The sequence below is a fragment of the Canis aureus genome, chromosome 3 (genome assembly GCF_053574225.1).
Source record: "Canis aureus isolate CA01 chromosome 3, VMU_Caureus_v.1.0, whole genome shotgun sequence".
Lineage (NCBI taxonomy): Eukaryota > Metazoa > Chordata > Mammalia > Carnivora > Canidae > Canis > Canis aureus.
This window is the reverse complement of record NC_135613.1, coordinates 46,739,094-46,761,207: the sequence shown is the minus strand read 5'-3', so window position 1 is coordinate 46,761,207 and position 22,114 is coordinate 46,739,094. Positions and strand designations below refer to the sequence as shown.

The window sequence follows — 22,114 nt, the reverse complement described above, 5'->3', positions numbered from 1 at the left end:
TAACTTCCTTCTCCAAGCCTCAGACTCCTATCTGTGCACTGAGGAGAATATAACCTACTTCATACTCCTCACGTTGAGAATATAACCTACTTCATACTCCTCACATTAAGTCACTACCACATGCCCTGGACCCACATTTCATTTATTATTCAGCGAGTCCTTGGTGGCAGGAAGTAAGGGCGAGCCAGACCTGAAGTGTGCCTGCTGGAGAGAGCAGGCACCTCCATCCTTGGCACGCCTGACGCTTCACTCCAAGGGGGCTGCCTTGGGCCCCTGCCTGAATTCTGCACCTGCAACAGCTCCATCATGACAGGAGTCCTCCCTGCCACTCCCATCACGGCCTTTAAGCAAATGGTCCAACCTGAGCTAGACCAGCGATTTTCAAAGTATGGTGGTCCTTGAGACCCTTTTGGGGGTCCACGAGAAAGAACTATTTTTATGAAGTCATCATTTCCCTTCCTGTCATTCTTTCCCTGGTATATAGCAGAGTCTGCTAGAGGTTATGTGACAGGATATCACAATAGACCAAATGCAGAAGACAGGAGAATCTAGCTGTCTTTTATGGTAACAGATGTTACGGATTTACAAAAAGGTAAAATACTGTGGCTCTTCTCATTTTTCTGTTGTTGTGAGAAAGCAATTTCTCAGAATATACCTGTTATTTATGTGCACACATATTGGGTTGATCTTATTTTTAAATAAATTAAAAACTAAAAATTCTAAAAACTTCTCAGTTTTAATTTATAGCACATCGAATACTATGAAAATAACTCATATCAACAAAAGCCCTCTGAGGGCCTTAATAAGAGCATAAAAGGGTCTCCAAAAAAAAAGTTTGAGAACCACTGGCCTAGCCAATCATCCCACTCCCGTAGATCCTCAGGTGAGTGACTGGCCCATCCTGCCCCTAAACCCCCACTTCCCTCAGCACTCTGCTCATGGTGTCACCCTGGCTTGATTATACTTCTCTGTCAGCCCAAACACAAACGAGCCTTCAGGTCCATCTCCAACTTTCTACTCAAACTCCTTTCTCCTCCACAGCACTACCTTAAAAGGCTGCATATCTCCCACCAGACTTACCACAGTGGCTGTGCTATAGATAGTACATCTGGAAATGAAATGGACTCCTGCATACACCAGGCAGGGAACCCTTCCTCTGGGCAGGGCAAAGGTCTGCTAAGCAGAGGAGGCCTGGACAGGGGGCTGGGCTCTACATAGGCAAACCCATGGCGGGGGTCCTCTCCTCTGGAGGCTGGCCACTGAGGGAGTCTGAAACACTGGAATGACCAAGCATGGTGAGTGTTCTGTAGGAATCCTACACATATACTGTATGTAAATGCAACTTATGTTCTTTTGTATGCACCAAATATTTCATTCTATTAGAAAGTATTAATACAGGGGTCAAAGTAAATAGTGATTTTCAAGCAGTGAAGACAACGAACGGGAGGTTGTACTTCATGGGCTACCGCAGATCGTGGGGTGGGGGTGGTCTCACAGGGGGCACCATCCTCTCATATATGTGAGTCCCACATTCTGTTTCAAGGGCTCTGTGCTCTACTACTGAAGAGATAAAGTGTGAAAACTGCTAACAATGTAGTGAACAGGCCAGATCTCATCTCTTTCCTTCTAAGTGACCCCAATATCTTTTAGAGACCCAAGAGCAGCAGCTCTCCATACATCTCACGCTAGAGTACTACTCCAGTGTCTCCCTACGTCATCTGGCCTGCAACTCCTACGCTCCCTCAGTCCCCTGCCCCACACCAACATCAGCTCCTTCCTGGCAGCTCCGCTCTTCAGGTTAGACAGAAAGAGAAAAAAAGGAGCGAATGAAATTCAAAGTGGCTTGGCCGCCCCCGTGCACGGGCACAGCCCCTCTACCGCCATCTCAGGGCTGCAGAGCATGCTTGCAACCCTGAGGGTTGCCCTGTACTCCAGTTCTCCATCCTGGACTTCTACAAACAAAGAATGCTGTGGTCTGGGCAGCATAATATGCTCTATCCTCCCACCCAGTAGTCTACAGTGTTGGTGTCTGGCTTGATGTGCTGATGCAAAACCCAGCTCACTAAGAGAATTACCACTGGACCCAGACAGTCTACTCCTAGGTCTCTACCCAGAAGAACTCAAAGTAGATGTTCAAATAGAACATATACATGAACCTCCAGAGCAGCACTATTCACAAGCGCCAAAATGTGGAACAGTCCCAGCATCCATCTATAGATGAATAGATAATCTAAATGTGCTGTGCCCATATACTGGAAGATTATTCAGCCAGTAAGAAAAACAAAAAAAACAAAACAATGAGGGATGCCTGGGTGTCTCAGCGGTTGAACATCTGCCTTTTGGCTCAGGGCATGATCCCGGGATAGAGTCCCACATCAGGCTCCATGCAGGGAGCTTGTTTCTCCCTCTGCCTGTGTCTCTGCCTCTCTCTGTGTGTCTCTCATGAATAAATAAATAAAATCTTAAAAAAAAAAAAATGAGGTACTGATTGATGCTACCATATGGAACTCTGAAAACATACTAAGTACAAGAAACCAGACAAAAGGCCCCATATTCTATATCCACTTTAATGAAATTTCCAGAACAAGTAAAACCATAGGGACAGAGAGCAGACTGATCATTGCTGAGGACTGGGTGTGGGGAGTAACAGTCTAATAGTTATGGCTGTTCTTTTGGGGTGATTAAATGTTTTAAACTATAGAGGAGTAGTGTTTGCACAATACTATAAATGTGCTGAATGCAACTGAATTGCACACTCTAAAATGGTTAATTTAATGTTATGTGAATTTCACCTCTAAAACAAAACAAAACCCAAACAAAATCCACACACAGAGAGTTCCCTAGATCCTAGGCACAGAGAGGGTGAGAGGACACAGCTGGTGGCCTGCTCTCCCCTCCCACAGTTCCCAGCTCAGCTACCCGCTCACCCCTCTGCCCACACACATGCCCTGCAAGCCCAACCCATGCTCAGGGCTCCTCCCTGGACTGCAACAGCTGGAGGAAAAGGGAGAAAGTGACATTTTAAAAAGCCTCTTCCCTGTTCAGTCTTGACAAGGAGCCCATGGCCGCGGGATTTTTGGAACATGACGCCATTCGTGGCAAAAGGAGGAATGTTAGAAAATGCGTGGGGACATATTTCTGGGGCTTTGCAGGCAAGCTTTGCAGGAAAAAGTCGCACCCTCTCCCTCAAAAAGGAGTGCTTGCCATTAAGAAACAGGTAGGACAAGAAAGTACAATGGGAAAGGAAAAAAGACACAGGAAATCTAAATAAGTTCAGGCCAGGCCTCATCCTCTAACCCCACCCTTGCCAGCATACACACACCCTTCCTGCAGGACAGCCCCTGGCTCCTAGACAGGAGGGCCACACAGGGCCAGAAATCCAATGTCCAGAAGGCCCACCTGGCCCTGCTCAGGTCAGCACGGGGAAGAGTAGGAGGAGGAGGCCCTGCAGCAGACTGCCTGGGTTTGCATCCCAGCTCCACCACTTACAGTATTGCCCTTGGGCAAGTTACACGGCCTCTTTCCAGCTCAGGTTTCTTATCTCTCTACTTCATAAGGCCGCTGTGAATATAAATGAGTTAATAGTGGCCTGGCACACAGCAATTACTGTTACCTACAAATGCCACCACCTCCACAAGAAATACTCCCAGAATGTGTCAACTGCTCCTTCGATTTAAGTACAGGAAAACCTCCACATCACAGGAGGCTGCATGACCATCCTGGCTGGTTCATCTCCCCCAAAGAGGACCCCTCAGCTCACAGGGTTTTGAGGCAGGAAGGGAGATGTGTGGACGAAGAGTCAACAGGCTGTTTGCTGAGATGGCATCTGCCTGTTAGAAGAGCTTGTCTTCAGGCTTTCACAAGGAACCACTTCTACCTGTTTAGACCCTATGGAAGGGTCCCCTTGGCAAAAAAACTCCACTCCCTGGAAGCATATGGACTTTCTAAAGCCTAGGGAGCATCAGGGAGAAGACTGGAAGGACCGACATGCTGGCTGAGGTAAGTGAATCTACGCTGGTGAGCAAAGGGCCAGGACATGCTGTGGCCAGAACTCCCACCCACCTGCCCATCAACGTGCGGCAAAACTTGGGCCATTTCGGCTATTTCACCAGACCCAGGGGCACAAGGACTTTGATTCCCAGACACCAGCAGAATAGTGGCTTCTTTAATCCTCTCTCACCTTGTTGATGACAACTTAGACATTTCCAGGCAAAGTGACTTCTGAAATCAAGATCTGCCACTGCCATTCATGGGACTTGCCCTATGCACTTCTCAAAGTTTGGCAGAGGCTCAGAGGTGGCTGCCATGAGGGCCACTGCCCTCTGGAGCAGCCCACGCCCTCTAATAGTAAGTCTTAGGCTAGTGGCACCTGGCCTCTTTCCTTCCTGTCCTCTACAAATTCTTTTTTTTTTTTTTTTAAAGATTTTATTTATTCATGAGAGAGAGAGAGAGGCAGAGACACAGGAAGAGGGAAAAGCAGACTTCCTGCGGGGAGCCCAATGCAGGACTCCATCCCAGGGCCAATGCAGGACTCCATCCCAGGGCCATGGGATCACGGGATCATGAGCCAAAGGCAAATGCTCAACTGCTGAGCCACCCAGGTGTCCCTCCTCTACAAATTCTTAAAACCAGTTCAATTTATTAAAACCACAGTTCAACTTTTATACTTAAACATATTCTGAAAATCAAACCCACACAAGCATACGGACTTGGCCTTTCTGATCCCAGGAGGCTAACGTGAGGAAGTTGCGAGGGTGGTGCCAAGCAGCTCAGCAGGAGAGGAGGCAGTCTGGGCTTTTGTTCTGTGGGTGTGGAGGTACACAAAAATTAGAGCTAGAGGGTCAGCTGTCCCACAAAACTGTGGAGGTGGGTCCTCTCTCCGGGTTTATGTTGGGGAAAACGAACCCCACTTCTTGAGTGCCCTGCAGGCACCCAAGCATTTACAAATCTGGCACAAAGCCTTCCATCATCCTTCCCACTATCGCAGGCACCCACAACATTGGTATTATACAGTTCCCACTTTTCAGAGGAAGGACACAGACACTTAAACTCTGAGTAACCTGCTCCATCAGCATAAAAACAGAGCCAGGATGTGAATCCAAATCTGAAAGCCCCCACTGTCAACCATTCCACTCCTTTGCAGGAGCACAGTAAATGAAAAGTGGGACTGTGTCAGATTTCTAGGTCAGAACAGGTCTCCAAGCAGAAGACAAATGAACGCCCCAATCCCACTGAGCCCTGAGGCTCCCCACACCCCAGGTTGCTCAGCAGCCCCAGAGTAGAGAAGCTCTGGGTGTGGCACCCGGAGACCCAGGAGACATGGACTCTTTCTCTGGTTCAACTGGGACTCCTGGAAGTTGCTCCCCCTTCCTCCGGCCCCTTTAGCTACTAGCCAGGACCATTAGGAGGTAAGACACTGTGTCTGAAACAGTGCCATACAGCCTCCCTAGACTGTCTGTTAAAACCAGTGCTTTTAGGACCTACAGAGGAGATCAAGGACACAATATTTCCTGATTCTGGATTCCTCAGGGGAAAAACAGTGCTTCCTGTTCAGGGCTGTGCCAAAGGCGTGGTCACTGCCACAGGCCAGGAGCCTCCTGAGGAACATGGGGCCATCTCAAGGCCAAGAAAATTTAAGACCTACACGATGACCTGCGAAATGTTCTGTACCACTGCCCTTCCCCCATGTACCCCCATGCACCCCAACTACTAAGGAATCCATGTCAGGGCAAGGCCTTGTTTCTGATAACAAAGGTTAACACTTTTATCAGACAAAAGGAGGTCAAATAGAAGTTTGGAAAAATCCACACTGGCCTTCCTATGACCTAGGCAGGTCACTGAACTAGGTCTCAGGGGCTCCATCTGCTAATTGGGGACAACCTCTCACCTGCTTAATTATCAGAGCAGGCATGGTGGGGTGGGGGATGACCATGACCTCCCAACCCCTTGCAGGCCCCTCCTCCCAGGGCTAGGAAGTAGAGGTCCATTACAGAGCTTTGATTTTGTTTGCAACAGCCCAGCTTCCTACAGAAATAGTACTAGGTGAACAAGTCCAGGTGACCTTCCCAAGGGGAGGGAAGACAGGCTCCTGGTCTCAGAGGCTGATACGGGAATGGTGTGGAACCAGGTTCTACGTCACAGCCTCAACGCTAGGCAGCTCAGTGACCTCAGACAGGAGTCCAACCTCCCTGAAACTCCATGTCCCCTCCTCTACAGGTGCCCATGCTGCCACCAGCCCTCCCCAGCTTCTGAGAGTGGAATGAGACAGATCATGTTATACAACACTCAAGGCAGCACAATGGAGGCTCCAGAGGATTTGTTGCACCCCCCATGCTCACTCACTCTCGCTGCAGGTAGGCCACCACTGGGCACAGTGTGCACACATCAAGCTGAGCATGAGGGGAGAAAGGAGAGGGAAGGGTTACAGGCTCCAGGCAAAAACCGGGCTGTGGTTTCATGTGACCTAGGATGACCCTGACTGAGAAAACCAGCAAGTGGTTTGGAAGATTCCAGTTCCAGTCTCCAGAGACAAAATGCCAGCCAAACAACCCACTGGCTTTCTTGCCCCCAAAGGAAGTGATAATATAAAGAGAGTGGTGGGGCTGGGCATTTGGGGGTTGCCAAGGCAGCTGTGAAATTGTCCACGGACGCTCTCACAGAACCCTAAGCTGCTAACACTGGAGGAACCACAGAGTCTGGGACAGGTTTCAAACCTGCCGCCAGAGCCTCCAGAGATGACTGAAGACCCCACAGGGCAGGAAGCAGAGGTGGCCAAGAGGCCAAGCAAGCTCCAACCTCATGTCATCCAGAACTATGTCACCTTCTCTGTCCTACACATAGCATTTCCATATGAGATTCCTCAGAGTGAAAGGCTGTATGATTTAGTGCAAGTCTGAAAACTACTGACCTGGTCCAACTGTGTCATTTCAGATGGGAAAGGGAGGCTTAGAGGGTGAGGTGCCAAGCATAAAAGAAAAGCCGGTTCTGTCAGGGTAAATGCTTCTAAATTAGCATCCAGCACTGTCTCTTGTGCCTCCTTCCTCCCACAGTATTAGGATATTGGCAGAAGGTTACCCCTCTCCTGTCTCTTTTTCCTGCTTGCAAGGCTCTCTTCCCTCTTTCAAGACTAAATGGCAGCTTGGGAACAATTTAAAGATAAACATTCCAAGTCAAATTTCTTTATTTCAGCTAAACAGCATCAGGGTCCTAGTAATCAGGAAACAGCCCAAACAAAGGCTATTCCCCACATGATGGGCTGTCAGCATGCTTCCTGGAATATTAAGTACCACAAAGGGGGTTCAGTAACCTCCACAGGCCTGGTCAGCACCCTCCATCCATGCCAATAGTAGACCACTCCCTGTAAACAGAATGGGGACACCAGCTGTATAGGTGGGAAACCAAGACTCTGAGAATGTAAGTGACCTTCCTGGGTCACCCTGCTGTCTGTGCCAAGAATAGAACATAGGTCTTCGATTGTAATCCTTCTGTGTGGCAAAGAAAAAAACTCAGAGAGAGAAAGGTCAAGTAGCAGGCTAGAACTGGGGGAAAAAAGCAGCTAGACTACAGCTGCAAAACACCCACAAAGGGCTGTGTCAGAATGCAGTCACTGCAGCCAGCAATATGCCTGGAGGGGGGCACGCCAGCCTGCCCCCTTAGGCTCTCACTGGCTCCTTCTGGGACAGGCTCCGCCACCACCTTCCTCCCTCCTGCTTCTGCAGGGGGAATGGGGATCAGAGCCCTCAAACACCATGAAAAGAAGTCGCCAAGATGTGACGTTCAAGGAAAGAAGCCCCAAAAGTTGGCAAGAGACACAAAGCAGAGGACACAAACAGAAGTAACAGCACGAGGACTGTTCCAGGAAACCTCTGAACACAGGCTGTGTGCACAACACCCCAAGAGGGAGGAAAAACCCACAGGCATGGCCCTCCCACTCAGTACTTCCCAAGGGTCTCAAGGGCCTCTTGGAGGACCAGGCTGAGAGAACTGCCCCATTCCACAGAGCAGGCACCAGCCAAATGTGGCTCCTCAGCTCCCACAAAGTGGCCAGCCTGAACTAAAAGGTGCCACAGGTCAAATAATAACTATACATTGAAGTGGTATTTTAGATGTACGGGGTTAAATAAAAAATTAATTTCACCTATTTCTTTTTACATTTCTAATGTAGCAAGTAGGAAATTTTAAATTACCTTAAATGCAGCTCACATTATAGTCCTATTTGACAGCACTGGTCTAACCCATAGGCCAAATCTAGCCACTGGATTTTTTTTTTTTTTCCCTAAGGCCCCAAAACCAAAAACAGCTTTTACATTTCTAAATGATTCTGTAATTACCTTCATAAACTCCTCAATTTCGGCCTACAAACCCTAAAGCTTTTACTATCTGGCCCTTTAAGAAAGAACTGGTCAATCCCCTGGTCTAGACTCTAAAAACAATTAGATATTCACTCTAATGACACATGAGCAGAGGGCACGTTCAGGATGTGTGACTGCCTGTGAGTGATTCTTGCACCCATTTTTAAAAATTGAGGTAAAAGTCACATAGCATAAAATTAACCATTTTAAAGTGAACAAGTCAGTGACATTTAGTACATTCACAGCGTTATGCAACCAGCTTCTTTACCTAGTTCTAAAACATCTTGTCAGCCCCTCAAAGAGAACCCCAATCCCATTAGCAGGCCCTTCTCTCTTCCCCTTCTCCAAGAACCCTGGTAACCATTAATCTGCCTTCCTTTTCCATGACTTGACCCATTCTGGACATTTCATATAAATGGAACCATTCAGTATGTAATCTTTGTGCCTGATTCTCCCACTTACATTTCTGAGGTTCCATCATATTACAGCATAGTCAGTACTTCTTTCCATTTTTATAACAATATTCCATGATGTTAATATACCACCATTTGTTTATCCTTTCATCCACTGATGGCTATTTGGGTTGCTACCTTTTGGCTATTGTGCTATTACAAACATATGCATGAATATATTTGTCTGAATATGTGTTCCCAATTATTTCGGATATACGTTAGCAGTGGAATATTGGATCATATGTTAATTCTTTTGAAGAAATGCCAAACTATTTTCCACAGTGGTTGCACCATTTTCCATTCCCATGAGCAATGCATGAGGGTTCTAATTTCTCCACATCCACACCAACACTTACCATCTTCCCTTTTTTAATATAGTCATCCCAGTGGGTATGAAATCATATCTTGTAGTTTTGATCTGCATTTCCCTAACAACTAATGATACTGACCACTTTTTCCTGTGCTTGTTGGCCATTTGTAAGGTCTGCGATTTCTGACATACCGCCTGGCAAACAGTCTACCAATGTGCACATAAACTATAAATAAATGTTCTGGAAAGGGTGGGCATGAAATGTCCCCATTGTTTATGAGATAAATGTTAAGTGAAAGAACTTTCATGCCCTAAAACTTCCAAGAATGTCACAGGGATAAAGGGAAAGTCAATGAAATGCACAAGACTAAGTCCTGACCCACCTACCTTTGTTGTCTGGGACCCTGGCAAGAGAGTTCAGCACAGCAAGGGGCACAATTAGACCAAGAGGTCTGAGAGGAGATTCAGGAAGACTGGAAGAACTCTGGCAGAGACTGAGACCAACCTCGCCATTCTTCAGATGGGAAAATCAAGCCCGAGGAGAGAAAAACCACCCAGCCAAGACCCCACAACAAAACAGCAGTTGAGGGGACCAGAACTTCAGTTCAGATGCAGTGACTCCTTCCACAAAAGGCATGCCTAAGACGGTATAAGTTAGCAGGACAAGGAGACATCACAGCAGGTCAATACCCACCATGAACCCCAGAAACCCACACTGAGACTGGGAAGAGGACCCGGGAGCCAAGAACGCTGGGCTTGAGCTTCTGCTCCCACTGGCTGCCAACCGCTTAGTCTCCTTCTTTCCCACCCATTCCCCCTTATTTCACTCTATGTGGCCTCCTAAGTAAGTGACTGCGCTCACTCCCATGACTTCAGAACTCCTACTGGTCCCACACCCCTCATCTAGCTCTAACCACCTACTTGCCTGGGCAGGTGATTCCACCTCAGGACCAACTGGACCTCCACCTCCATAAAGTCAAATTCACTATATTAATTTCGTCGCCTTCCCACCCCACAAAACTACTCCAAATCTGTTACTCTCAATCTTTGTTAAAGGTATCCAGGTTTCCTCAATCCTCGTCTCTAATCAACCACCAATATCCTGTCTCTAGTGTCTGACGACTCCTTCCATCATGGCCAACATCGACCTGGAGAAGACCTTTACAATAATTCACCTGGATTATTCAAGACAATTTTTTAGAACTTCTATTTTTAACCAAAATTATTTTCCTAAGACAAAACTCTAATGGATCAGAAAGTTAAGTATAAAAACAACTATAAGGGAACTACAGATATAAGAGAATAGTTTATAATTTTGAAAAAAAAAAAGACCTTCACATGCATTAGATTAAAACTACAAACTAGGGCAGCCCGGATGGCTCAGCGGTTTAGCGCCGTCTTCAGCCCAGGGCGTGATCCTGGGGTCCCGGGATCGAGTCCCAAGTCAGGCTCTCTGCATGGAGCCTGCTTCTCCCTCTGCCTCTGTCTCTCATAAATAAATAAAAATTAAGAATAAATAAAACTAAAAAGGAAACACAGAAATTTAACTGCATTCGTATCTAAAACTACCATATGAAAAAGAGAAATGACCATACCTAAAATTAGAATGGACACTATAGGAGAAAATATGTGCAATACATGACAAGTTCAGATTAATATCTAGAGCAGGGGGTCAGCGAACCATAGCTTATAGCTACAGCTTATAGGCCAAACTCTGTCAGCTGCCTGTCTCTGTAACTTTGTAAATAGCTTTATCAGAAACAGCTATATTCATTACATACTGTCTAAAGGGGCTTTGCACTATGGCTTTTATTCTACAGTGGCAAAGCTGTGTAGTTGCCACAAAGATCATATGGCCCACATTGCTAAAACATTCACTATCTGGCCTTTTAGAGAGAAATTCTGTGGACCCCTGACCTAGAGTGTGTACGGAAAGTTCCTACAAACCAGGTGGGGGCGGGGGGAGGGTAAGGAATTAACCCAAGAGAAAACAGGCAAATAGTATGAATAGGCAGTCCACACAAGAAACAAAACATATACAATAAATACTGCAAAAAGAGGCTTAACCTCATTGGTAACTTGGGAAATTATTAAAGAATTAAATCATCTGATAATATCCAATCCTGGCAATGGCATGACACAGCCTTTTTTGGAAGGCAATTTAGTGATATCTGTAAAAAAAAAAAAAAAAAAAAAAAAAAAAAATTCAATGTGCTCGATGTCAACCCAGCCATTCTATTTTTAGCTATCTGCCCCCAGAGAAATACTTGCATTCGTGCACGCACACACTCACCCAAAGCATTTAGAAAACTGTTCGCTGAAGCATTCACTGTTTGTAACAGCAAAACCCAGAAGTAACCTTGCTGTCCAGCAATAAGGGAATGGTTAAAATATGGTACATCCCTGATGGCACAATTTGCAAAAAATTTTGGAATATTTCTATGTTGCATCATGAAGAGATGATGTAAGACATGTCATTAAGCAGAAAAAAATATGTTGTAGAGCAAATACATATATATTTTGGGTTAAGTAAAGGTTTTAACCATGTATTCGAGTCCATATGCATGTAGAGAAATGCACAGGACTTAAGGATAAACACTTTAAAGAAAGGGTGACCTCCATGATCACTGATCTATCCTCCAGCCTTGAAGGTCTAAAATAAGCGCAGGGCAGGGAGGGGCAGCAGGAAGCAGGGCCTTGGGGGAGACTGATGGGAACCAATTGGCTGAGGTTTTCTAATGGAGCCAAGAGGATGAAAGTAAGGCTGGGGGAGGCCGGATGCAGAGAGCAGCAACTAAAGCTGTTGGCAACAGCCCTGAATCTCCCTCCTTCTCTTTTCAAGAGCAGTTTCTTCCTGAAAGATCCCAGGAGGTAGAAGGCTGGCCTAATCTCTCCCGGCACAAATAACCCCACTCATTATTTCAGAAACTACCATCCCAGTTGTGCCCTGGAAGACTCAGGCCTGTTTAAAACCCACAACTCAACTGTGAATAAAGTTAAAGTACTTTAAATCTGCAACACTCTCTCGATCCAATTAATAATCAACAGATTTTTTTTTCAAGAAAATTTAATAGATTCAATCCAAATATGCAGATCCCATTCTACTTTATCTAAGTGTAAGAATCAGAAAACAGCCCCTGTGAAATGTAAATATCCAATCTACCAATTTTGGCAGTTGCCTGGAATAACCAGGAAACTCTCTCAGAACAACCCCTGCAAAGGCCATTAACCCCCTAAATCCAAGTTTACTATTCTGTGGGTGATTTCTGTTTGTTAAATTGTAAGAGACAAGAGTCTAATAAGATACCATTGCTTGCTTTTCACAGGGTGAGGCAGGCCAGGGATCCCTACTCCCAAATCACAGGAAAGGAAAAGAAGCTACACAGAGGCAAAGAGACTTGTTCAAGGTCACATAGCTCTAAGTGACAGTAAAGACAGAAGAAAGTTCTCCTGACTCCTGGTCCAAGGCCCTCATCACTACATAAACTGCTTCCCCCCAAAAAGGCATCCCGGTTGAGAAGAGGGAGTGTCCCTGAAGAGCCCAACCCACAACACCTTACCAAGAAACTGAGTTCTACTCTTCCTAAGCTGACCTGGCCCTTCTATCCTAAAAATCTATGACTCCACAGCCTTGAGCATTTGGTTAAGCTTTTGGTTTTAGATGAAAGGAGTCTTTTCTTGGCTGTTGGGATTCTAATCTCAGAGGAAGACACAATGTCTCAGGCCATAACCCTTGCCCTGCCACCCTACTCTGGTCTGCCATGTAAACAATTCAAACCCTGTGAGTACTTCAGTAGCATTAAAAAAACAGCCAGGCCATACACTTCAAAGCAATGCTTTCCATCTAAGCGGTTCTTCTGCAACAGGAGTAGCTACAACTAGGTCACACTGGACTGGAATATGAAGGGAGCTCCCCTGGCCTCATGGTGGGGGGGGGAGACAAGAGAAAGCTCTGAAGAAGACTGAGACTGGGGGAGAGGCAAAGAGGGGCTGAAGACACCTCCCAAGGGGTTGTAGACAAGGCTTGGTCGGGAAATCCAAGGAATCTGCAGGGCCTCAGGACCTCCAAGTGTTCCTGAGGATCCTCTGGAACACCGGGAGCTCAGAGAGCAACCAGTACCAGGGTTCCCAAAGGCCAGTGGGTACTGCAGCCCAACTTCTTAGGGAACTGTTAACCATACAAATTCCTTCACCTCCTGTATCATTCCAGGAATGGGGTCCCGGGACTCTGTATTTTTAGACTGTGACTGATGCAGGCTTGGGAGCTACTAAACTAGTCCAAAGCCCTCAAATGACAGATACGACCAGGAGAAGTGGACGACCAGGAGAAGTGGACGGTCCCGAAGGCCCGGAGGTCTCCTTATACCTTGCCAAGCAACCAGAGAGATGGGAGAAAAGGGTGGGGGAGAGGAGCCCTGGGCTCGCCATCCACAAAAGGCCCTCCAGTTTAAGTTCAAGAGCAAGGCCCTACTCCCCTGACTTCAGGACCTTTCCCCTCTGTCCCATCACTAACAGTGACAATGATTCAGAAAATGGGCAAACTGGGTCTGACGAGAGGGAAGCCCACAGTCCACCCAGGCAGTCCTGCACCCTTAGCTACTCTGGGTGCCCAAGTCCAAGTAGGGTCCTAAAACGGACTCTACGCGTGTGTGTACTGAGAAGCACCAAGCAATCCCCAAGCGCTTTGTTCCTCCTAAGAAAAACCAGGCATTTTTGAGTCACCCAAAAAGCATGAATCACACGGCAGGGCTATGGGAACGGGAAAGGATGTTATTTTTCGGCATACTTGAGGATTTTCCCTTTGTCCCGGCTCTATCAATACACTTCCCACTCCCTCCCTCCCTCCCTCCCTCCCCCTCTCCATCCTCACCACCCTCCCCAGGACTCACGTACGTTTTTTTGTTTGTTTGGTTTTTGTTTTTTTTTTCCGGCTCGATTTTTATTTTCCCAGGGAGCTTCAGAGGCACCCCCCACCCCCGCCCGCCCCGGAGGAACTGGGCAACGTCCGCTCTCCTCTCCGCAGCGGGACGGTGGTCTCCCGGGCGTCAGAACCGGGGGGAACCGCGGGGAACCGGGGGGAACCGGGGGAGGCGGCCCGCGCCCCCGCCCGCGCCCCCGCCCGCCCCCCACCGCGAGGCACTGTCGCCGGCCTCGCACAACTGCTCGCAACACCTAGCGGGGCGACTCGCAGCCCGCCCGAGGGGGCCGCCGGGGGTCGGGGCCGCCCGGCGCGGGACCTGGGGGCTCCACCTCCCGGGCGGCCCCGGGACCCCGCCCGCTCACCTGCGTCAAGTCCTCGTCGTTGAGCAGATGCGACTCGCGGGGCTTAAAGCAGTTCTGACACTTGCTCTTGTTGAAGATGTTGGCCTGGAATTTCCTGCACGGGTTCTCCTTGGCCGCCGACATGGTCGGCGCGGCGGCGGCGGCGGCGGCGGCGGCGGCGGCGGCACAGGCCCGGCGGCCCGGCCCGGCGCGCGCTCCGCGGCGGACGGCGGGCGGCGGGCGGCGGGCGGCGGCACCATGCACGGCGGGCTCAGCGCGGGCGCCGCGGCATCCCCCCGCCGGCCGGCCGCCTCACAGCCGGGCCGCGGCTGGAGCGCGCCCCCGGCGGTCAGGGCGGCCTCTCCTCGCACGACGGCGCGCCGGGGCAGCTCGGCGCCGAGCCCCGCGCCCGGGCCCTCACAGAGCGCGCGGTCCCCGCCGCCCGGCCGCACAGCCGCCGCCCGGCCGCCGCGGGCCCATGGACGCGGCCTCCCGGGCCCGCTGCCTCCGCGCGCTGCGGCCCGCCTCTCAGGCGCCGGGTCGCTGCCGGTCCCCGGGGTCGGTCCCCGCCGCCGCCGCCGCCGCTGCCCTCGGCGCCCAGCGGCCGCAGCAAATGGTAGCGGAGCGCCTCGCGCACTCCCGGGGCGGGGCGGGGCGGGCGGGGGCGGAGGGAGGATAGGGGCAGCGCGCGGGGCGGGGCCGCGCCCTCCGCGCGATCGGCAGCCCTGCCGGCCAATGGGAGAGGCGCGCTCCGGCTAACAAAGGAAACCCCTGGCCAATGGAGGCCGGGGGCGGGGACAAAGGGCGGCCGGGCGCAAGGTAACTTGTGTAGGCGAAGGAAGGTGGGGGCGCCGGGATGGGACGTTCAGGTTTGGTGGACTGGCGCCGGAGCTGGCTGGGTCCTGACAGCTGCAGGGGCGGGGGCGGGGGCGGGGGCCCGCGGGGGGAAGGGGCGGAGCCGACCTCCGGCTGGCTCTGCAAACCGCGCCTGCCCCGCGCCCTTTCCGGACGCCCGAGCCCCGGCGCTGAGCGGATTAATGAAACACCTACTGTGTGCCTGCCCCCTTGCTCCGCGCCCCCGCGCTGTAGTGGTCATGGCGCTATTTATAGGGGCTGGATACTGCTCGCAGTGCTCGATATCCACTAGCTCGTTTAAGTTTCGCAGCCTCTCCGTCATCATCCCCATTTTACGTATGAGGAAACTGAGGCTCAGAGAAGGTAAGACATAAGAGGTAGAGTTTCAAGGGATGACTAAGAGTGTCCAGCCTCGAAGGGCTGTCAGTTCTGTAATGGGAGATTAGTGAAGGCTGACTCAATGCCAGGTACTGAGCTAGGCATTCTTCCGCCCCCCACCCCTCCACCCCCCCCAACCCCATTATGTGTTTGAGGAAATTGAAGCTCAGACTCCTGAAATAATTTGTGCAGGCGGGGCCAGACTGTCACTCCAATCCTCCTACTGTCCAGTCCCATGGCCAAAAGACCGCCCCGGGGAGACTGTAAAAGGAGATACAGGCAGAAGATTCGGGAGCCCAGAACGGGGGGAGGATGGGGGGGAGGATGCACTCTTTGGGGAAATTAGGGGCGGCTTCAAGGAGGAGGGGAAATTGAAGCAGATGGTGAGAGGTTGAGAGCCGCTGGCGGTGGAGGTTACGGGGAAGCAGGAGCAGGACGGATGAGGCTAAAGGGATTCCTGAGGCCAGATCACCTAGTGCCTTGGATTCCAAGCTCAAGAGTGTAAATGTCATCCTGCTGGCAGCCTGGAGTAGGCCACGGGAGTTTTTAAACAGTGGGGTGAGTTAACTCAGCCCTCACAGAGGAGGTGACATTGAAGCATGTGTTAACAGCAGCGACAGCAGCTGTTGCTTAGGGAATGGGAAGGTTTTAGGAGAAGTAGCAAATGCTTCCAGAGCTGTGTACTTTTCCACTGATCATCTGGGGAGTATCCCAGGGAGGCGGATTTCAACTTAGTGTGAGAAAATGCTTTCCTCCAAAGCAAGCCAAAGGAAGGTGGATCAAAGTCCTGTGGCAGCCTCAGGGGGAAGCCCAGCTCCACCCACCCCTGCTAGCTCTGTGGCCTTGGGCAAGTCCCTTCACCTGCCTGCTGCCTCAGTTACCTCATCTACAAAATTGGGAGTGATTATACGGTTGTGAGCATTACATGATATAATGCTTGTGAAATATTTCGCATGATGTGGCCAAATGTTAATTGGCGAATTTAGGCAAAGTGTTTATCGCACTATTCTTGTAACTTTTCTCTTGGTTCGAATTTTTGCGAAATAAAAAAAGTGTGTGTGTAGGAGAGAAGACAGACCATTCTTGCCTGTGCAGAGTACTCAGAAACTGATACCAATGGTGGCCTCTGGGGAGGGGTGCTGGGTGGTTGAGAGGTGACCTACTTTTAATTTTCACTGTAAGCCCTTTTGTTCCTCTTGGATTTGGTATTGTGCGCATGTATACTTTATTTTAAAGTGAGTTCTTAGAGTCCTCTCAGTGCCTCAAGGCCAACTCAAAGGCCACTTGCCTTAAGAAAATGCTTAGCATGTTCTGCTCAAGTCAGTGGACACATCCAGCACCTGCCTTGAACAGGAAGGGTCCACAGCTGGGGGTATAAAGAAGCCTTTGATTCAGGCCTGCCCGGAAAGAGCTCACACACGTGAGCAAGTGGAGACAAATAGAAACAGGAGGCAAACAGACAAATTCAATCTAGGGTGTTATGGGGGTCCGGACAAGGGCACTCGGCTCCATATGCAGTTCGGGGGGGCGGGGGGGGGGCTGCTTGGAGGAGGCAGTGCCTGGGCTAAGTCCTGAGTTGAGTAAGACCCAACCAGGAGAAGGTAGAGGGAAGGCATTCCAGAGAGAAGGATTACCAGGAGCTCAGGGCCTTTAAAGCAAAGGTGTGTGTCCATGTATAGAAGCACCTTGACATTACTAGGTAGTGCAGAGAAGCAGTGAGAGCAAAGGTTTAGCACCTGCTATATGAACACCTGTTATGACAGATTATACCTCAACCTCCTCAGGGAAATAGGTGGTGGTGGTGGTAGTGGTGGTATTTTGTTTATTGTTATTATTTTACCTCCATTTTACAGAATGCACACATGAGGCTCAGGGAACTTAAAGAATTTGCCTGTGGTCACGGTATAGACCCTCTCGATGAAGATTCAAGCCTACAGGGTTGACACCGTTAACACAGGGAACCATTAACTGAATTTTTTAGATTGAGCACTTACATAGGGGCTGTTGGCCTAGAGAATGAGTCGGAGATGGAAGCCTAGAAACACAGCTGGCTATGAAGCTACTATAAGCCCAGAGAGTAGAGACAGTAGGGGCCTGAACTAGGCCAGGGTCCATGGGAGAATGAATTTGGGAAGTATTTAAGAGTTGGAATAAGTGTATTTAACTGTTCATTATGCCGCTCTCCAGAACTCTGAGTACTATGAGGGCAGGACTGGATCTTGATCTCTGCTGCATTTCTGGGACTAACTTCAGTACCTGGCACAGAGCATGTGCTGAGTAAATGAGTGAAAGCTTATTCTTCACTGTATTGTCATATATCCCACCCTGGATCATAAAACCCATACAGTAAACAGGATTTGTAGTCTTATAGCCTTGGCCTCCATTTCCAGGAGCCCAGAAGAACACTCTGCACAAGGCCAGATACTCATCGTAAATGTGTAAACATTCACTGGGCCGTATACTTAAGATTGCTCCCTTTGTTGTATATATACGTCTCGGTGTATAACTTATGTCTCAAATAAGCAATAAACACAGGAGCAAGCAAGCGAAGGCCTCTCGAGTAGGCTCCAAATGCAGGGTGAGTCCTGCTGTGTGCATGGCATCCTAGGAGGGAGCAGAGCACACACTTATCTACTCTCTCATCAAGCTCTAGAACCTCCCTCCCACACATAGACACAAACACAGAAATACCCACTATTTGATCCCTATCACTGCAGGTCAGTCTGGACAGTCCTTGAGCTGTATACAAGTAGAACCTACACTCTCTGTGCCTGGCTTTTCACACTCAACAGTAGGCCTGTGAGATGCATCTGTGTTGTGGTCTTTGTCACTACTTCACGCTTTCTCACTGCTACCCCGTAGTCCGTTATGTGGCCCTACTACAATTCGTCTAGCCATGCTCCTGTGGATAGCCACTGGGGATGTTTCCAGTTTGGGACCTTGTGAATAAAGCTTTTAGGGACATCCTCATGCGTGCCTTTTGGCAGATGTAAGTACTCATTTCTGTTGGGAACACCCAACAGAAGGGGGATAGCTGCGTTGTTTGGTGTCATGCTTAACAGGAAACTGCCAAACAGTCCTTCCAACCTGGGAGCTGGCTTGCCTCTCTCCCTTTTTTCTTCTACAGTTGATAATAAGATTTACCTGGGGGAACACGTTAACTCTGCAGCTTACCAGGGTGCTCCCATGGAAATTCTGAATCAGTGTATCTGTTGGAGCTCAGGAATCTGTTTAAAAAAAAAAATGTGCCAGGCATTTCTTGTTTTTAGGCAAGTTTTGGAAATGGTGGATAGGGCCTTGTTTCTCAAATCCTGCAGGATTTAAAAAATACCTACTGTGGGCCTTCATTCCTAGATATTCTGATTTAATCGGCATCTGGAAGAGCTCTGTGGGATCTCAGTGTCCATGCAGGGGCACAGACCACTAGTTCAGAGTGGAGAGGAAAAGGCTTTGAACTCAGACAGACCTGGGAGAGTCCCAGTAGAGATCATGTCTCAGGTGGGTGTTGCTGCAGAAAACCACCGCACCCCTACAGAACTAGTGGCTGAACCATTTGATTGCCTCTCACAGTTCTATGAGCTCCCTGGGCTCAGCAAGCAGTTCTGCTGGTCTGATCTGGGGGTGTTTCATGCAAGTGCAGATGGTCACCAGGCTGGTCCATAACCCCCTAACCAGGCCATCTGGCCACTCCCTATTCTTCCAGTCTCTGAGCCTCCTCTCTTCCCCGTGGCCTTTCCCCACATCTCTTCAGTGCCATCTCTCCGTCCCCCAGAGTGTTCCAAGATGGAGGAAGTAGAAGCACCGGTCATCTTAAAGACTAAGCCTGGCACTGGTACACTGTCACATCTGTGTTCTATTAGTCATTGCAAGACTGTCCCACTTGTGGGAGGAAGCCACACAAGGGCATGAATCCCAGGAGATGTGGTTCACTAGGGCCATCTTTGAGACTAGCTACCAGAAATAGAATCTACCTCATAGGGTTACTGTGAGGACTGAATAAATTTATATACGTGACATGTTCAGAATGGTGCCAGAAACATAGTAAGCACTTAAAAGCTATATTTATTATTATGCCTACAACTCATGCGCTGAGGTTGGCAGTTTTTTTCCATCAATAGCCAGATAGTGAATGTTTTAGGCTTTGCAAGCTATACTATGGTTTCTATGGGAACTTCTCAACTCTGCCATTGGCCCAGATGGCCTGGCCAGTCTTTCAAAAAAAGTCAGTCTTCCTGGTTCTGGTGTAGCTCCTGTCAGCCATCATGTCAGCTCTTAGGGAATTTGTGAGTGTGGAGCACTGGCAGTGTGCCGGGCTCTGGGCTGGGTGCTGGGTATCCATCACATAGAACCTCACTAAACCCAACTATCCCCATTTGAAGTTATCTCTGGCAGTGCCAAATGGTGCCTAGTGGGGGTCTTTGTACCCTCCCCCCTCATCCTACATCAGTGTCCCCCATGCCACCCCAAATGAGCATATACTTTAATTACAATGGTACAAAAGGAGCATCGAGAAAAGCCTCCTAGCCCTTCCCCAATTGACAGGTGGGATTAATATTACTCCCAGTTTACAGATGAGAAGGCTCAGGTGGCTACCTTGGAAGCAAAAGCTGAAGATCTTAGAGACCCCTTCTGGCTGTGACTCTATGTTGCTTTTCTACTGCAGGCACCAAATGACAATAGTCCGGAGATATGTTCTGGAAGAGAATGTCATACATTAGAAATACAAAGTCTACAACAAGGGCAATTTAGTCATTCTATTAAAATTTTAGATATGCACGCCTTTTAACCTAATGATTCCACTTCTAGAAAGCTTGTAGAAGTACTCACATAGATACACAAAGATATATTATGTACAAGGATGTTCACTGCATCATTGTTCTTAAGAGCAGAAAATTGGAGATGTGCCATCTATCCACCATTAAAGCATCAGATAAATAAATTATGGTTCTTTAAGACAGGGGAGTGCCACCAAGCTATTAAGGAATGAGAGCGTTTTGAAGTTGCCAACCATCTGCAAAATATGGTGAAGTTTAAATGCTAGTGGGAGGGGTGCCTGGGTGGCTCAGTCAGTTGAGCATCTGCCTTCAGCTCAGGTCATGATCCCAGGGTCCTGGGATGGAGCCCCACATTGGGCTACCTGCTCGGCAAGGAGTCTGCTTCTCCCTCTCTCTTTGCCTCTCTCCCTGTTTGTGCTCTCTCTCAAATAAATAAAATATTTTTAAAAAATAAAAATAAACGCTAGTGGGAAAATGGTGTGTACAGTGGTAGCTCATTCCTGTTTTAAGTGTATATGTATCTGCAATATACCTAGCATCTGCATAGCAAAGGTCTAGAGGTGCATGCACCAAACTGCTGTAATTAACCATGGGAGATAAAAGAATGGGAACTGTCACCTAAGCTATCACTTTATATGGTCTATAAAAACTTTTTAAACAAACTTTTGGCTGTTTACTGATATAGAGAGAGTCTGATGTTGACGGGCAGCATGCCAATCACATAGCTTCAACAATCCGCTCAGATAAGTCCCATTTCAGGTAAACCTCATCCAGTTCTCCCCTCCCATGATATACTGAAGCAAATCCCCAACTCATATCATTTCTTCCATAAATACTTCAACACATGCCTCTAAAGATAAGGACTATTTTTTAAAAGTAGCCACAACACTATTATCATACCTAAAAAAAAAAAAAAAAAACACTAAGAATTCTTTAATATCATCAAATGTCCAGTGAGTAATTTCCAGTTATCTCATAAAAACATGACTTATTTTTGTAATAAGGGGGAAAAAGTTTGAAAAAGAAAAAATGTCAATTCAGACAGTAGACTGGTACAACTTTCCTGGAGGTTTGTTTAATGATACTTATCAAAAGCCTTAAAAATGTGCTTATCTTTGACCCAGCAATGCCAACCCATGAATTTCTTCCAAGAAAACAAAATGAAAGAGGTACACAGATACTGTTCACTGGAGTGTGCAATGCCTGTTACAGAGAGGTTGCTTGAAAAATATTTGTTGAATCTGAGCTTGAGCTCCAGTGTTGTCCTTTGCAGCTTTGCTGGTACAAGGAAAAGTTGAAAGCCGTAGAAACATGATGTTAAAAAAAAAAGAAAGAAACATGACGTTAGGGTACTGGCCAAGTAAATAACGGCAGATACATAAAATGAGATGCTGTCCTGTCATTTAAAATCAGGTTGTGGTGGATCTCTGGGTGGCTCAGTGGTTGAACGCCTGCCTTCGGCCCAGGGTGTGACTCTGGAGTCCCGGGATCGAGTCCCGTGTCGGGCTCCCTGCATGGAGCCTGCTTCTCCTTCTGCCTGTGTCTCTGCCTCTCTCTCTCTCTCTCTCTCTCTCTCTCTCATAAATAAATAAATAAAATATTAAAAAAATAAATAAAATCAAGTTGTAATAATGTAGCTACTCCTCCTTCAATGGGTGGAACTTTGTCTCCCTCCTTCCGAGGGCAAGAACTTCATGATTGACGTCTACAGAATGGAGTACAGAAGGGAGA

The 22,114-nt window shown here is 48.4% G+C and overlaps 1 protein-coding gene and 1 long non-coding RNA gene across 13 annotated transcripts in view; one reads left to right on the top strand and one right to left on the bottom strand.

Annotated features, from left to right (window-relative positions):
- Positions 1-14,562, bottom strand: part of MPRIP (myosin phosphatase Rho interacting protein) — a 150,741-nt gene extending 136,179 nt beyond the window's left edge. For 9 of the 12 annotated variants that reach the window (XM_077892309.1, XM_077892312.1, XM_077892311.1 and 6 more), the window contains exon 1: positions 14,397-14,561. In XM_077892309.1, the coding sequence (XP_077748435.1) occupies positions 14,397-14,519 (123 nt within the window). In that variant the 5' untranslated portion in view covers positions 14,520-14,561. Of the gene's footprint in view, positions 1-14,396 lie in introns of all 12 variants that reach the window. The other 3 variants (XM_077892324.1, XM_077892323.1, XM_077892320.1) reach the window with 2 other exon arrangements.
- A 769-nt stretch (positions 14,563-15,331) lies between these two features.
- Positions 15,332-22,114, top strand: part of LOC144305272 (uncharacterized) — a 35,131-nt gene continuing 28,348 nt past the window's right edge. Inside the window, exon 1 of the long non-coding RNA XR_013372328.1 lies at positions 15,332-15,593. This is a non-coding gene — a long non-coding RNA (uncharacterized LOC144305272). The remainder of the gene's footprint in view (positions 15,594-22,114) is intronic.